Source organism: Pseudoliparis swirei, chromosome 13 (genome assembly GCF_029220125.1).
Source record: "Pseudoliparis swirei isolate HS2019 ecotype Mariana Trench chromosome 13, NWPU_hadal_v1, whole genome shotgun sequence".
In the NCBI taxonomy this organism is placed as follows: Eukaryota; Metazoa; Chordata; class Actinopteri; order Perciformes; family Liparidae; genus Pseudoliparis; species Pseudoliparis swirei.
Window position 1 is genome coordinate 6,207,064 of NC_079400.1, and position 16,354 is coordinate 6,223,417.

Here is a 16,354-nt window from a genome sequence, read left to right on the forward strand (position 1 = left end):
TGTTAAGGACCTGCTTTAAAATCAAGTTTAAATCGTGGGACATTATGAAAATAATTTCTTCTTTTAAGCTGACTTTGTCTTTAATTTTCTCAAAGACATTAGAGTCAAATCTTATTGAAATAACCATGGACATCGCAGAGGTCCTCATGAACAACAATCTAGTGGAAATAGAATATAAACTTTAAAGGATCTGCTTTAATAAGAGTTAAAATATCGGAGAATTAAGAACATGATCAAATCATTTGAGCGAACTTTGCTTTTAATTTTCTCAAAGACAATCCAGTGGAAATAGAATACATGCTTTTAAGAATCTACTTGAAATTATTAATATATTTAATTTGAGCTGACTTTCAATTAAAAACACTACAGTAGTGTAACTTTATATGTTATTATAATATAAATTCATATAATGTCCAAAATAATGTTGTTGTTGACTTCATATATTACCAAATTGGAGAAATTATTGCTAATAAATGAGTCCATCTCCGTACCGTAACACTATGTTTAGAGGTGCATTACATTTCAAGCGGCGGCTCACATGACAGCAGTTTTAAAACGGCAATTATTATTTATGTTGACACCGGTTATTCATAAATTGTGATTCAAGCCCCGTCGAAACAAATCTCGACTTTATAGTAGACTTACTGCGTCTTTACAACAACGATGAACGGAGAAATGTCAGCAGATAAACGTTCATGTTAGTAACTTGGCAAAGCAGGTATTGTTTAACTGTCAGTTAACACTGGCACAGGCGCACAGCCTATTAACGTCTAACAGGGCCTGATTTACAAACTTTAACAGTAAGTGTCACTCCACTTTCGGAGTTTGTTTGTTTATTCAAATCACATAGCTCACCTGTCGTTATAGTCACGCCCATTATGACGCACCGAACCAGGAGCAAGGAAGCAAAGGCACATGCATTAATTACAAGTAGATACCGTAGACCTGATGGAGAAATAGTCGTGATAAAGTAACAAGGATCATGATGAGGAAATACATCTTATTTGCTATTGTTTTGCTGTCCTGCGTCTCCTGGATTGACAACAAAGGTAGGCTAAGGCACTTGCTGTAGCCTATAGTCTTTCGATGGAGCCGAAAAAGAGCGTGGTTTTCGTCTTTTGTTCACATTACAATACGGGGTGTGGGTTTTGACACTTTAGTTTTTGTTCCTTCAACCTTGCTTGCTGTCTACAAAATAAATTAATTGGGTATGCTAGATAGTTTTTTAGTTTTAAAGGAAGGGATTCTAACAATACAGAAACTCTTAGGAAATATGGTGCAATAGTCCACAATTAATGTTCCTTCTTTGAATGTAGTTACAAAAAATGTTGGCACTTGGTGTACCACAGAATGCCTACTCAATATTTACAGTTTCTCTGTATTCACCTTCCTTCCAGACAGTTTCAATGGGCGGACGTCAAAACTCTCCAAGTACTCCATTGTAAATCCTCTGCTGGTTCACAGATGGAAAAGGAACATCAATAGATCGCCACAGTCGAAAGACGTAGGAAACAACCATAATTAATTATTTTAAACTGATATTTTAATGTAAAAACTACAAGAAGGCGTTCTTGTGTTTACCTATTTCAGAAACATGGAGAGGAGACGGTGTCATATGCAATCAACATAAACAACAGGAAGCACCTCCTTCATCTAAAGAATAACAGGTATCCACACAGTTGGAACTTAATTAAGATGTGACTGACATTATTGTAAGTTCATACCAATGCTTCAGATGAAATACCACATACTATTATAATTGTTTTCTCTTCTTGTCAGAGACTTTTTGCACCCAAACTTTGTTCAATACTCAAGTAACGCCACTGGTAACCATGAGCCATCATATCCCAAACAGGATGTAAGTTGACAATTACAAATTCTGTTTTAATCGGCTGGTTTGAACTTCCACCCCTTGAACTTTTTATTTATTTTTCTCCTCTCAGGTGCATTGCTATTACCACGGAGAGGTGGAGGGATATGAGAATTCAGTGGTAGCGCTCAGCACGTGCTCTGGCCTCAGGTTTGAACATCTCTCTCGCTCTTTCTAGCTCCTTTGATTTAATATTGACTTTATGATCAGATTGAGTTATTGGTGCCAGAATTATCCAGAGCAGCAGAGGCACGTTTTATTGAAATTAATTTTAAAAAATGTAGTTATGAGGAAATGTTCTGGGGTTTATTGTTTCAAAGATTTTTTTTAAAGTTGTGCAAGTCATGATGCCACACCCAGGCATTGGCACGTACTGAAATCATGTATCTAATGATGTATCTGCTGTGCACTATTCTCTTTAGGGGTGTAATCCTCCTTGGAAATGAGAGCTATGGACTTGAGCCTGTGCCACAGTCAGCCACCAACGACCACCTTCTCTACCTACTGAAGGACAGTGAAGGGCCTGTCACTTGTGGGGTCTTCGATGAGGCTTTATCAACGCAGAGCCATGAACCCTTTGAGCCAGGCAAATCACTGACTTCACTGCTGCGGGTTAGGAAGCCCACCACGTTCACCTGCAGTGAACTCATTTTCATTGTGTGAACTGGTTTTGAAACGGAAGGTGAAATGACCGCTTTTACTGTTTTACTGTTTGTCGTTTAAACAGAGGAAGCGCAATTTACCTCAAACCAGTTATGTGGAGTTGGTGCTGGTTGTTGATCATCTCAGGGTAAGTGTGCATACCTGGCAAATACTTAATTGTTATGTAAGTGGTAATGAATTGGAACAGGTTTTTGTTGTAACTAGACGCAAGTGAATATCAGTCAGTGAAGATGAGCACTTTTACCATACGTATTGACTTATCAGCCTTAATAAGTAATGTGCTATACCCCCCCCCCCCTCCTCTCCAATGATGTAGAATATAGTGCCGACTATATTTACCTTAATCTGTAAACATGTTTTATCTTTTTTATTTGCATTTACAGTATAATCATAAGAACGGAAATGAGACGGCTGTTCGAGAAGAAATGGTGGAGCTGGCTAATCTAGTGGATGGGGTGAGATTTCAAGTTGTTTGTAAAAGAAAGTTTGCTCAATTTTAAGAATTAAAATATCATTTTTGTGCTATGCCTTATAATCTGTTTTAATGCCTTTTTTGCTTTGTTTACATTTTATTTTAGTATTTCAAGCAGCTTAATATCCGTGTGGTGCTGGTTGGCCTGGAGATCTTTAAGGATAGTAACCCCTTTAATGTAGAAGGCGCTGCAAAAAATGTGTTGATGGATTTTGTCAAGTGGAGGAAGACTTCTCTGTTACCAAAGATCAGGCATGACATAGCTCAACTCATTGTGTAAGTACTGTGTGTTCTTTTGTCTTCGTCAAATATCTAAATCCTTCAGAACTGTATAGTTTGTAACTCATCTGTTGGTCTACTTTGCTGTCAGTGGTCTGCCTCAGCCATATGAAGGAAGTATATTGGGTTTGGCCTTCGTGGGCACGGTGTGCCACATAGCGAACGCTGGGGGAATCAACGTGGTGAGTTCAATTGTTTTTTAACTTCTAACACCAGCTGTCTATTTGCTGCTTTGGCAGCATTAGCTTTTCTACAGCAGCTGATAAGGTCTACATTATGTCAAGCAGTTAAATACGTGCAGCTCATTCTTCCATTGTCTCAACAGCAAGTCAAACAAGTTAGACTTCAATGCATTCACTGTCACCAGGCATGTGTTTGTTTTTGGAATTCCTTTGCCTTGTGGGGCCACCACTATGTTGTATTTCCTTCCACCTTTACAATCATTCAAATAATATAATTGAACCATTTCCCTCCAAAGATAACATATTTTCCTATCTATATCCAATTATTTTACACTTTTAAAAGACTTTTCATGTTAGATCTCTTCCTAAATAAATCCTTATTCGACAATAGATAAGTAAAATGAATCAGAAGAAAGACTCTCTTTCACTGAGACTTAAAAATACTCTGAATAATAACTAGCCAAAGCACTTTTATTAATTTTGTATAAGAGCGAGGAATAACTTCAGTTCAAGATTCTACATTTAGGTATATTGACAATGGAGATGGTTATTACTGAATGTACATTGTGTTTTACCAGTTCAGTGCGGACAACCTGGTTTATTTCTCCACCGTGGTGGCGCATGAGATGGGCCATAACCTGGGCATGAATCACGACACTGATGGCTGCTGCGATGGCCAAGACTCATGCATCATGGCAAGCAGTACTGGGTAACGAATCTTCCTCAAAATATTCCTGAACCCCATGAAACGAAATTAAGCAAGCGGTACAAAGTGCTGCTGTACAATATGTGTCGCATATTATGTGCCTTTAATACCTCTATAGCAGAGGTAACCAACACGGTGGCCGCGGGCACCTGGTCGCCAGCAGGGACCACGTGAGTCGCCCGCAAGACATGTTCTAAAAATAGTCAACATTGAGCTCCGTAAAAAAAATATATATATATATAATATATATATACGGCCATTATACCAGGGTACTAGGACGTTGGGGAGGCTGCTGGGCTGGCTTTCTCACTCTGCAAGGAACGTCTCTCTCAATGAGAGTCAAGATTACAGCCAACGAGTTGAGCTCAAAGTAAATGATGCACGGAGTGAACAGGAAGTCCAGCTAGTTACAGCATGTCAGTAGTTGTTCATGAATGTAATATTTTTCTCCATTGAGTTGTATATTAGACACTGTGAACTCGTTCATCTTTATCTCAGTGATAGAGTCCAAATGAGCATCAAATATCACTATGACCCTGAAATTCTGTCTCTAACAATGGATATCCAGGGCTTTAAAAAAAATGTGCAAACATAACGACTCTGCTTATTGATATTTGGGCCTGAACACTGACAATGGGTGCAGAGGACCTATTCTTCTTAAAATCTTTAGTGTTACTACGTGTCTTCGGCACAATCTATGTTCAGAATGTTGGTCAGAACAATCAAAAGATCTTAGTTATGAAAGCTTCAGGTTTCATCAAACCACATGGATGTCCTGTGGCAGCTCATTATTAAAAGGTGATTTATGCAAATTTGTTTTTCGGGAAGTTTATATCAAACAAGTAGTCCTTTGGAATATTTTGTACCCTTGAAGTAGCTCTCGGTGTCAAAAAGGTTGGTGACCCCTGCTCTATAGTCTAAAACAGACTCCTGAAGTATTGACAGCTGACAGACAGCAGTTTATTTTTGTAATCAAGTTGAATGTCCTGGACGGTCCATGTACAACCTGAACAGGATAACCTGTTCAGGTAGTACAACAACAACAATATGCTTCTGTATAAGCATATTGTTGTAGTTCATATTGTACAAAAAACTGCAGTTGCATATACACAAAATCCATTTATCTTTGAATTCTAAGAAGCAGATGTGTGATTTATTTTTTTAAAGGTAGGAGAGAGATCACGTGGGTAATTTAACAATACAAATGCATTATGCTGATATTGTTTAGGACAAACACATTTGTGACTTCCTACTGAAGTGATATCATTCTGTATTTATTCTTGTTCCTAAAAGTCTATTTCTCATTCCAAAAGTAATGTTTCTATGACAATAAAAAGTGTCCTATCCTCAAAGGTCAAAGATAGTTTAATGTGAGTCCTGTCCAATTGGATATTTCCATTAATGGTTTATCCTGCTACCTTGTAGGGGTTCACCCTTGTTCAGCGGCTGCAGTGGAAGATACTTTGAGAAGCTGATCATACGTGGAGGAGGCACGTGTCTAAAAAACCAGCCCTCCTCATCCGATGTGGTTGATGTAGCTGAATGTGGCAATGACCGATTGGACAAAGGAGAGCAGTGTGACTGTGGCAAACCAGAGGTAGAGTACCGCTTCTTAGATACACTGACACACATGCAGTAATATGTTATTGTATTGGATAAGGATGTGAATTATAATATCATAACATTTTAAAAACTTTATTCGACTGTAGTGTAACTGGGAGTAGTTTTCAGAGTTATTTGATTTGTTTTGCCGTCATTTAGATCTAACAAACCAATACATACAATGTATACCAGAAACTTACATGGACAGAAACTATATAGCGTTGTGGAGAATATATTTATATTATTATTGTTTAATATTCAGTTCATGAAGCTGAGACATTTGTGATATGTTGTGTGGAAGATAACATGTTTTGTATTGTGTGCTGCCACAACATAGAGGAAAGTGTGTTACACTTGTGCATAGTTATATTTTCGACTTAAATTACAACTTTAAAGATCTCACATCTCTCTCCCTAACATGAGTTACAAGAACGGCAGACGTAGATAGACACAGCGACCATGTGCTGTTCCAGTATTAACCGGTAGAAAGGAGACTGTAGAGCGAGGGCCGGGATGCTCAGACAAGAGGAGACGATAAGAGAAGTGACCAGGGGGGAGACGTCAGCAAGAACCGCCACATTCCTTAAAGTAACCGGCTTGAACTGGGGTAGGGGAGGGGAAACTGAGTGACGAGAAATATGTAATGAGGGAGGGGACGGAGGCGGCACATGCATTGAATGTGATGTTATAAATCATATGTCAATATGTTTGTTCGGGAGATGGGAAAGACAGATGTGGAGGGAGGTTGTTGTCTTTAATAGAGGACCCAACTCAGGTTTATTTGTGAAACTGTTGGTTACAAATAAATCTAGGTGAATTGAACTCTGATCCAAACTCTGTGTGTCATGTGGGTGTTTGATTACTGAGGTCCCGTGTGTGAGTATCCTGTGGCGTCTCACAAGCAGTCAGACAGGAAATAGATACAGGTTTATATGCATCAGGTTAAAATATTAGTCAGAATCTATCTTAAAGGAAGAAATCCAGCCGCCACAGTTGTAAAACCAATATTTTGAAAATAAAAACAGACATTTGCAAATGAATTATGTGAAGGGTAATGACTAGTATTTCTTTGTAAATCAAGAATAATTCTTTGGTGTAACACATTTTATTTTTAGCTTTAAAGATTGGACACACGTCATGTCATACGTCATTGGTCTTAGAATAAACAATGATTGTACTTTTGTATCTTTTTAATGTTTAATGTACATTATTAGTACATTATTATAACATAGATTTTCTCTTTCTATTTCACACAGGAATGCAACAATAAATGCTGTGATGCTGTCACCTGCAAGTTTACATCTGGGGCCGTCTGTTCTCAGGGAGAGTGCTGCGATAACTGTCAGGTCAGCATTATGTTTGACTTAATGTCAGAGTAAGATAGAGAAAAGTGTTTTTTTGTGTGTGTGATTATTTTTTGTTTTAGATCAGCGTTTCTGGAACACCATGCAGAAAGTCTGTCAACACTTGTGATCTTTCTGAATACTGTAATGGCACGACTGAGTTCTGTCCCAACGACTTCTATGTCATGGACGGCCTGCCCTGTGAAGACAATCAAGCTACTGCGTACTGCTATGAGGGCCAATGCCAGACTTATGATTTCCAGTGCAAAACTCTCTTTGCACCAGGTACGTTTAAAAATGCAAATGTTTTTGCCGCTAATTAAACTCTGAAAAAAGTTTAAGTTTTGTACTTTTGTTCAAAATTCATGGCTGCAATTCATACCCTTTGGATTTCTATCTATTTGTGTTAAACACTAACTGTGGATAACTCAGTCAAGAATACAGATATTACATCACTTCTCTTGCCATTAATGTTGGATATCATTTATCTTTTGGGCAGATCAAGCAAAAAAGGCAGCGGATATTTGTTTTCAGAATGCAAATGTGAGGGGAACCTTGGTTGGTAACTGTGGATTTGACAGCAACGGATATGTTAAATGTTCTGTAGAGTAAGTACTCTGGTTTTTAATAATGTAATGATACTAGACTGTTGATACATAGTTTTGTCACAGTTTTTCTAATATACTTAAGATGGTCATTTAAAAAGTATTTATTCAATTAAAGGATGGATTTGCTTTTATCTTCCAACATTTAACTTATTAACAACTGTTTTTTTGTAACCTGCACTGCAGAAATTCCATGTGTGGGAAGTTGCATTGTGTCAACGTGGACCTCAACACCCTTCCTCAGGGCGCTCTAATCACTATCGAAGACATTCAAGGGGAAAGGTGTATTAATGCAGACTTCAACCTCGGCCCAGATGTGCTAGATCCTGGCTACGTGAACAATGGCAGCCCTTGTGACAAAGGAAAGGTAAGCAGATCAACTATTTGAGAAGGCATGTATAGTGGAAAAACAGGTGTGTCAGGACAGTACTGTCATTTTTAAAGCTTAAATAATGACACCCAATGACATCATTAAGTTAAAAGTATTGTCTCTCAGACCTGCCTGGACTTTAAGTGTGAGAACGCCTCTGCACTGCTGCCTAACTTGGACTGTGATGCCCAGGCAAAATGCAACAACAATGGGGTGAGTCTGCATTTTATTTACTGTTGTACTTGGTTACCAGCCAATAAATACAAGTGTGACTTTGCTATTAAAATGTTTTCTTCAGATTTGTAATGACCAAGGGAACTGCCACTGTGACAATGGGTGGTCCCCACCTAACTGTGACAAGTCAGGGCGTGGTGGCAGCATCGACAGTGGTCCTGCTCAGATAGGTGGGTTCAAATGGATGTTGTCAATTTACTTTTCAAAATAAAGTACACGGGAAGTCAAAGGCACTCCACTAAATACAGTTCACCTTATGCCACATATACACTCTAATTGGGGCAAAATCTGAAAATCAGCAATGACGTTGTCTTAGTGGATAACGAGATAACACAGTAATCTAATACATCTGTCCTTTTATTAGGCTTCATATCACTCTTAACATCCTGTCCTCTGTTGGCATGACAGAAGTAGGTGTGGTTTCTTATTATCTCTGTAGTTGAAGCGATTTAATTGGCATTTGGTCTTGGATCCTTTTAACAATACTAGAAATGTCTCAAGCCAATTTGTATATTGACCTAACTATAGGCTGGATCAGAAACAACATGTTCGTTCACTATCGTCTTCTCAGGCTGCGATGCCTTTCTGAACTAGAAGGAAGCAGATATGTTAGCTGTTATACTCATTTTAGGGAATCTGTGAGGAAAACATGTTGACTGTTTGGTGAAACTAATGCAATTAAATATACTATAATATTTGTTATTTACACATGGCCGCTTCTACCACAGACCACTCCCTCAGGAATGGATTGTTGATCTTCTTCCTGTTGGTGGTTCCTGTTCTGGTTATTGTCATTCTGGCGCTGCTCTACATCTTCAAGAGAGACTCCCTGAAACCCTGCCTCAAAAGACGACGCACCAAGTAAACATCACCTCACATTGAAAATATACCTATAGATACATTATGGGATGCAGTGTTTTATATTTAAATGTCAAGATTATTTCTTCTCATAAGCCTTTCCTGCTTTCACAGGTCAAGTAATGCTACAACTGGAAACGCAGATAGGCAGGCAAACAGCAATGTTCAGAGAAGTGCCACAACCCAGCCACCAGCACAGGCTTCTTCTGATGGGGTACATATGTGTCTTTCTCTTAGGGATCATCTCTGCAGTGTAATGTTGAGATTTGCAATCGGAAAATCAGTTTTTCATTAACTGAAAGTTGTCATACAAAAGGAAAGGGATGAATCAATGAAAAAAGATACATGTTTTGTTTTGAGCATCGCATATTTTAAACTTTTTGTTGTTGTCTTATTCCAGCCTGGATATCCACCAGCCACTGAAGTTCCAATTTCTGAGTATGAACTTCTTTTATTTCACTCAATCCATATTACCCTCCCACACAGATGGACGTTGAAATGTTCACTATATAACCAAATGTGCACACATCCTGTCACTTTCAGGTATGGAGATATGGATTATTGGAATGCAGAGGAAAGCGCTGCATCTGTACAACCTCCAGCTCCCAGGCAGGGCCCTGGAGTACCCAAACCAATCCCTCCCAGGCAGCCACCTCTCTGATTCTCTTTTTATAAAAACATTGTTCAAGTGTATTGTGAATATATATGGGGAGTTTACTACAGCTCAACACTGTATGAAGAGACACATTTTAAACACTGTGATCACAAAAGAGTTACTTTAACTTGTTTCCGGTATTATTCTTTTTTTAAAGGTGTATTGTAGTAATGTGGGAGTGGATGAGGCTTATAGACAAGTAAATATTTATTGTATAAACATTTATTAGTTTATCACTTGTTGGAAATTCATACAAAGTATCTTAGATATTCCTAAATATTTTGTATTTTATGTTAGTGTTTTCAAAGATTTTAAAAGATTTTACTTCATGAATGTGAACTGAATGAATAATTAAATAAATGTATCGGACAATGGATTCGAACTTTTTTTCATTGTGAGTGTGTTTCTTGAAACTGTAATAGAAGCTTTCCTGTCAGTGTAGTTTATTGAACTTATAGATTGTAATACTACATGAGAGGCACAAGCGGTTCTTATGTAGGTGTCAGAAATGTTCAGCAAGAAAATGTGTTGGTAAAGCCTTTGCTTTTTAATTTAGTTGTTCAAAGAAATATAGAAAATATTTTTTGGGGCTTTTTTGGTGGGTTAAAAAAAAGTTTTCACGAAAATATAATTTAAGACAATGTATAGTATTTTGTGGAAAATAAGTATCTATGGTCCCTGGCAGGTTCTGACCCCAAGGTTGGGAACCACGGTCTTAAACAAACAGTTTTGTGCTCTCATACATACATGTATGTATATATGTATACATGTATGTTTATATATATATATATATATATATATCTTTTTTATTTTGAAAGGCTTGTGGCCGGACGTCACGTGACGCAGCATAATGCGGAAGTTATCCGTCAACTGCAGATACCCATAACCACCCCTCTCTACAATGTGTATAAAATAGGAGTTTTAAACCGGCTCTTCGGCAGCACATGGCGGCAGAGGAAGCCGGAAGTGTCGGCCGGGCTGCGGCCTGTCTGTGTGTCCTCTGCGGTCTCCCTGCGGCTGGGAAGTCCACGCTGGCCCGCGAGGTCCTCAGCGCCGCTGCCCAGCGCGGATGGAGAGCTGGTGTGGTCCCGTATGATGACCTGATCCCCGGGCATGCTTTTCAGACCAGAGTGGTGGAGGCGGACGGTGCAATCCCGAGCAGTGTAATTTAATGACACTTGTATCCAAAACTAGTAGAATAGCAACATTCAAATAATTTTAAGTGGACTTTTCCTCTCACTAGGTTAATTTGATAAGAATTGTTAGAATTGTAAACTAAAAAATGGCGTTGGTGTTAACGTTGCAGCTGTACTGTGGATGGTTAATTAAGTGTATTTGTGAGAATAACATATTTACAGCAAAAGAAAAAGAAATCCACTGGTTGCAGCTTCTCACATATGACTGGTTTTCTTGGTAGTTATGTTATGGTAATCAATAGAATATATTTAGGTGTTAGACTTGTAGTCAGACAGAACGAGCCATAATGAGGACAAATGTAGTCACTGTAAGGGACCAGAGTCATTGTCTTCATTTGGGTTTCAGTGATTTGTCCACAATACTGCTTTGCCATAACAGTGTCAATTAAATAAAAGTTTTCCAGAATACTTTACAAAGGGTATATTGGTTAAATGTGTGTTTTTTCCTTCTATTTCTAGCACACTGAGTGGAAGTTGCATAGAGAAGCAGTTTTGCGTTGCGTTGAGCAGTTTTTGGAGAAACCTCAAGTGTTGGCTGAGCTGCCAGACAGCTGTCGGATCAACAGAGCTGCATGGGAACAATGTATTCACGCTCTACGGCAGCCTAAAGCTTCGGGCAGCTCGCATGCTGACCCGGCACCACTTCTCTTCCTACTGGATGACAACTTCTACTATCCAAGCATGAGATATGAAGTGCACCGACTTGCTAGAAAGTGTACGGACTTTCTCTCTTATCCCAAGCCAGTTGGCGTTAGTATCCTGAAAATAAACTGATATTGGCTGCCTTGATAATTAGAAATCAGTGTCAAAACTATGGGATCAAACAAGCAAAACCATTTTAATTTCCTTGTGGTTGAATTAATTTTTCTGTTGTCTCTTTAGATTCACTGGGTTTCTGCCAGGTGTATCTGCACTGTGATTTGGAGTCCTGCGTCAGCAGAAACCAGACCAGGTCTGAACCCATTCCCACTGAGGTGATATTGGATATGGTGAAGCGTTTGGAGTCTCCGAATCCACAGAAGAACTCATGGGAGACCAACAGCATTTCACTCAACACCACAGACGACTTGTCCAAATGTGACATGTAAGACGGCCGAATAAGCAGTCATTAACACTTATGACTGACGGTCACATGTATAAAGTAAGTGTTCATGTGTTGCCTGTCTTTTTCTCTTCCTGTCTGACTTGTTCTTAGCCAGAGGGTGATGGAGTTGATCTATTGTGCACTTAGCAACCCACTGAGCCCAGCTGAAGACAACACTGAACAAAAGGTGTGTCAATGTCGCTCCCCTCAAATCTTTTAATAGAACTTAAGATATGCAACCGCATAACTTATTTGTGATGTGTCATCCTGTGCAGGAGGCGGACCGCCTTAAATGTGCAACTAGTGTGGTTCACCAGACTGACCAGGCCTGTAGGCGGCACATATCTGAAGCTATGAAGACTGTCAGAGGTCAGTTGTGAGCTTTATTGATACACGTTTGAAATTGTATGCCGTTTATCATTTAAAGCCCAGCTTTATAATGTTTTTTTTCTCCTTAACTTCAGAGAATCAAGTACCTCCCGAGCACATGAGGTCTTTGGCCGCTCAGCTGAATGACTCCAAAGCAGCATTTCTTCACAACCTGCGGAGACATCTGTTAAAAGAAGCATCTTTCTCCCAAGAAGAGGATATTGATGTAGAACGGGTGGTGAAAAGAGCAGTGGACGGTTTTGAACACGAGAAAACGGAAATCCTGTTGAGAGTAATAAATGAAAATAAATGACTTCATTATGTTCAGAAAGGCAGATTTGATTGCATCAAACGTTTCAAGAAAATGTGACACTATTTAATTCAATGTAAATAAAATTTACTTTTTCCTGGTCATTGTAGCAAAGAAATAAAATGATGTATACTAATATTTTATCTTGTACTTAAAATCTTGAAAGAAATATTTTTTTTAAAGCTAAACTTTTAAAATGAACATACTGGGACACAATCGTGAACGACAGTCTCTGCTAATATGGTGTCAATACAAATGATATACTTCATAATTTTCTGTCTATAAGATAATCACATACAAACAATACATATTTGCTTTAGATCAAGGTTTACACAAATCAAAAGCTATTAATTCAAATAATTAACATTAGTTTACATCTTAGTCACAAGTCAGTGTTTCAACCTTTGCTACACACAGAAGTGTCTACTCACAGCGTGTAAATATAAAAATTGTTTCTAGGAGTATGGCATAAATAAATATCAGAACAGCAAGCAGGATTATGAGTGGCTAGACAAACATTTTTAAAGAGAAAAATAACCAATTAAGCAGTTAAACTTTTCTCACAACGGAATGTGTTCAGCCAAATTGGCTGGACTCTGAGATGAAGACATTGGTGTATAGTTAGCCTCATATGTACAGCTGATGGAAAACAATTTACAGTAAAACAGTCCCACAATGAATACAGAGCTGGTGATGTATTTAAATGTCTTGTGGATCCGATATGTCAAATACAAGACACTGCATTGGCATAGAAGGAAGAATTCAAGATGTTTCTGTTGTTTCGTCCATTTGTATTAATCAATCCAAAACCAATTTGAAAAGCTCATAAATAACTGCAATACGGTAACACCATTGTATTCATAAACCTAAAAGGGAATAGTAAGCTGCACTAAATAATAATATGAAATGTAATTCAGTGTCACCATGTTTCGATGCTGTACGAGCAATGTTGAAAACACAATGAGCAAAGACACTGTATACATCACTTTATATGTTGTCCGCGAGCAAAATGGCACGAGAAGTTGTATCTGTCGATGCACATGTGACCACAGATGTTGCACTGGAATGGATGTTCGTAGCCATGGCAGCCCATGTGAATGGTGTAGAGGATGTTATCCAGAAAGTGAATATCACAGTGCTGGCATTTATTTGAGAGCGGTCGGTCCGCCGTGGTCAGGGCAGGGGCGGGTGTGCTCGGCAAGCTGTTGCCGACACTCGCAGTCGCAGTGTTCAAGCCGTCCTCAAAGCCGAGGCCGGGAGCAGGACTGCAACTCCCGTGGCCTGAGGCGGGAGATTCATTTTTCGGCGGTGAAGTCTGCATTCCATTTGAACACGCATGTTCACTAGAGACCTGCTGTATGAGAATGGGCTTCTCGTCCTTTAAGGACTCCCTGTCCGGGGATGCGGGGGTCTGAGACTCGGGATGAAGGTCGGCTAACTGCCCGGCGAGTGTAGACAGCTGGTCCAGTGGGTTGATAAAAGTGAAAAAGTTTGCATCTCTTTTGTGGCCGTCATTGTCATCCACCTTTGCGTGGTTATTTTGATCGCCGCTGTGCAGATGGTGGTGGATCTTGGGAGACAGGTCATTCAGACAATCCGACTTCGACGTGGCGGGAGGGTTAAAGTTGATGAGCATTCGCCTGCTGAAGCCCAACGAGGCGGTCCTCTTCTGCAGGGAGCTCAACATTCTTTTGTTGGAGAAAGAAGAGCGGACGGCCCTGGTGGGGAGGAGCTTGTGGCGGCGGCGGCGGTGGTGGGACAGGTTACTGCGGTCGCTGCAGCGGAAGGCGCAGACGTCACACTTGTACGGTTTCTCACCCGTGTGCGAGCGCACGTGGGCTTCCAAGTGGCGCTCGTACGCCGAGGCAAACGGGCACAGCTGGCAGCGATGAGGCTTCTCTCCTGGGTCACAATCGGGGCAGGAAATAATTGGAGTTATAAAATTCATAGCAGCAAGCGTACTTTACTGTGAAAGAGTAAACGGATACTGTGAGACAGTAAGTACAATGTATTATGCAAAATGGACAAGATGAGAAAAAGTACATGGCATTTACAATACAGCAAGCCTACGGAGACCGACAGCGGCCTACAATGACGCCATGAGGATATTGTTGAAGAGACCGACTAGTGGACTAGTGCCAGTGAGAGGTTTGTGGCTGCAGGAGTCAACACATTTAACGCAGTTTTAAGAAATTGTATGCACAAGTTTATCTGCCGGGTTGATGACTCAGAAAATGAGATCATCATGTTTTTATCAAAATATAAAATTTAGTACTACACGCTACCAGTCCCAGCTGTGGAGACACTGGTACAGCTGTCTATTTATAAGGCATGTGTAGTTCTTTGTTTGCGTTTTGCTTGTGGTTTTGTATGTTTTTTAATGTTTTGTACTATCTGGACCTTGAGTCTGTAATAAAAGTTTGATGATGATGAATACATAGGCCTACATCCAATATGAATATATCATCCTTCATTTGTGAAAAATAACTGTCGTTGATATATGGTACAATCATAAGAGTAGATGATTAGGAACATTCAAGACCATTCGAGTGGAAATGTCAAATGGACTTGAATATACTGCATCACCCTGAGAGCCCCTGGTTTGCATGCTGTGTGTTATTTGTCTCCATGAACACTGACCTGTGTGGATGCGGATGTGCTCTATTAATCGAGCCATGCCCTTGTTGGCGTAGCTGCAGTAGCTGCACTTGTACTTCCCATCGCAGGTCCTCTCCAGGCCGTCCACCTGGACATCTGGACCTGGATCCTCCACAGACGGGGGGTCCAGACCATTCTGCGCACTCCTGGGGGCAACTTAGAAAAAGAAGAAAAAAACGTACAAACGAGCGTCATCAAATGACTCTGACGCAATCGAAGACACAACACATCGCTGTAAATGTACCGTCCTCCATTCCCACCGGCTTGAAACGGCTCCCCTGGCTCTTTGTCCCCGCAAACGAAGCCTGAGATCATGTTGACATGCTGAGTCTGCTGGGTCAGATATTCCTGGAATTCCTTCACAAAATCCACAGGCTCGGTCTTGATCTCTTCCATGCTGCGTGTCGAGTGCAATACGATCCAGAGGAGATGGGTAGACAGTCGGACGCTTTCACTTCGGACACTTGCAACCTGCAGCGAGTTAGCGAACGGATGCCTGTGAAATGTGTGTATTGGTTAGCTCAACAACAACTCTCACATTGTCTCGCTAGCTCGACACTTTAAAGCGATGTTCATTATTATTAACGCCGATTATCTCGCACCACCCTCACCGCAGTGCATCACTCACCTTATCAGCGGCTAAGTAACGTTATTGCTAAGCGGAGACAGGTGTGCAAACGGGGCCCCGGGGATAAATTATCCGGCTCCGACTGTTACCAAGTGAACGCTTCCGTTTTTCAATGAGACTTCTGTGTTCCGTACTCCCCCACACGCAACTGTTGCGTTCGAGAACTATCGTCGAAAATATGTGTTCTTAAATATAGCACATTTACGAAAGAGTTTCAGGAACGCGTCTCAAATTAATGGAAGATTGTTTTTATATTAACATGAATAGAAG

At 40.0% G+C, this 16,354-nt stretch overlaps 3 protein-coding genes across 3 annotated transcripts; 2 read left to right on the top strand and 1 right to left on the bottom strand.

Moving 5' to 3' along the window:
• The first annotated feature begins 942 nt into the window (after positions 1-942).
• Positions 943-10,226, top strand: zgc:174164 (uncharacterized protein LOC570656 homolog). Its single transcript, XM_056429968.1, has 22 exons — positions 943-1,049; positions 1,398-1,504; positions 1,591-1,667; positions 1,780-1,858; positions 1,944-2,020; positions 2,293-2,482; positions 2,598-2,660; positions 2,917-2,988; positions 3,112-3,281; positions 3,376-3,466; positions 4,045-4,175; positions 5,598-5,769; positions 7,031-7,120; positions 7,201-7,402; positions 7,617-7,725; positions 7,909-8,089; positions 8,219-8,305; positions 8,391-8,496; positions 9,055-9,187; positions 9,299-9,398; positions 9,585-9,622; positions 9,728-10,226. The coding sequence occupies exons 1-22, from the start codon at positions 983-985 to the stop codon at positions 9,843-9,845; spliced, it is 2,460 nt and encodes an 819-aa protein (XP_056285943.1). The 5' UTR covers positions 943-982; the 3' UTR covers positions 9,846-10,226.
• A 492-nt stretch (positions 10,227-10,718) lies between these two features.
• Positions 10,719-12,900, top strand: LOC130203996 (L-seryl-tRNA(Sec) kinase). The gene is made up of 6 exons (XM_056430472.1): positions 10,719-11,002; positions 11,495-11,750; positions 11,918-12,119; positions 12,231-12,306; positions 12,395-12,488; positions 12,584-12,900. The coding sequence occupies exons 1-6, from the start codon at positions 10,784-10,786 to the stop codon at positions 12,799-12,801; spliced, it is 1,065 nt and encodes a 354-aa protein (XP_056286447.1). The 5' UTR covers positions 10,719-10,783; the 3' UTR covers positions 12,802-12,900.
• LOC130203995 (zinc finger protein Pegasus-like) lies at positions 12,839-16,194 on the bottom strand. Its single transcript, XM_056430471.1, has 4 exons — positions 16,085-16,194; positions 15,717-15,952; positions 15,439-15,612; positions 12,839-14,700 (listed from the first exon to the last, which is right to left on the bottom strand). The coding sequence occupies exons 2-4, from the start codon at positions 15,850-15,852 to the stop codon at positions 13,781-13,783; spliced, it is 1,230 nt and encodes a 409-aa protein (XP_056286446.1). The 5' UTR covers positions 15,853-15,952; positions 16,085-16,194; the 3' UTR covers positions 12,839-13,780.
• Positions 16,195-16,354: the final 160 nt, after the last annotated feature.

Excerpts from the sequence above, each read along its gene's own strand:
- zgc:174164 (XM_056429968.1), top strand. The coding sequence starts at position 983 with ATGATGAGGAAATACATCTTATTTGCTATTGTTTTGCTGTCCTGCGTC. Across the intron at positions 9,188-9,298 it reads CTCAAAAGACGACGCACCAA|GTCAAGTAATGCTACAACTG; the intron begins GTAAACATCACC and ends CTGCTTTCACAG. Across the intron at positions 9,399-9,584 it reads CACAGGCTTCTTCTGATGGG|CCTGGATATCCACCAGCCAC; the intron begins GTACATATGTGT and ends GTCTTATTCCAG.
- LOC130203996 (XM_056430472.1), top strand. The coding sequence starts at position 10,784 with ATGGCGGCAGAGGAAGCCGGAAGTGTCGGCCGGGCTGCGGCCTGTCTG. Across the intron at positions 11,751-11,917 it reads GCACCGACTTGCTAGAAAGT|ATTCACTGGGTTTCTGCCAG; the intron begins GTACGGACTTTC and ends TTGTCTCTTTAG. Across the intron at positions 12,307-12,394 it reads AAGACAACACTGAACAAAAG|GAGGCGGACCGCCTTAAATG; the intron begins GTGTGTCAATGT and ends CATCCTGTGCAG.
- LOC130203995 (XM_056430471.1), bottom strand. The coding sequence starts at position 15,852 with ATGGAAGAGATCAAGACCGAGCCTGTGGATTTTGTGAAGGAATTCCAG. Across the intron at positions 15,613-15,716 it reads AGGGGAGCCGTTTCAAGCCG|TTGCCCCCAGGAGTGCGCAG; the intron begins GTGGGAATGGAG and ends TCTTTTTCTAAG. Across the intron at positions 14,701-15,438 it reads GCACATCCGCATCCACACAG|GAGAGAAGCCTCATCGCTGC; the intron begins GTCAGTGTTCAT and ends ATTGTGACCCAG.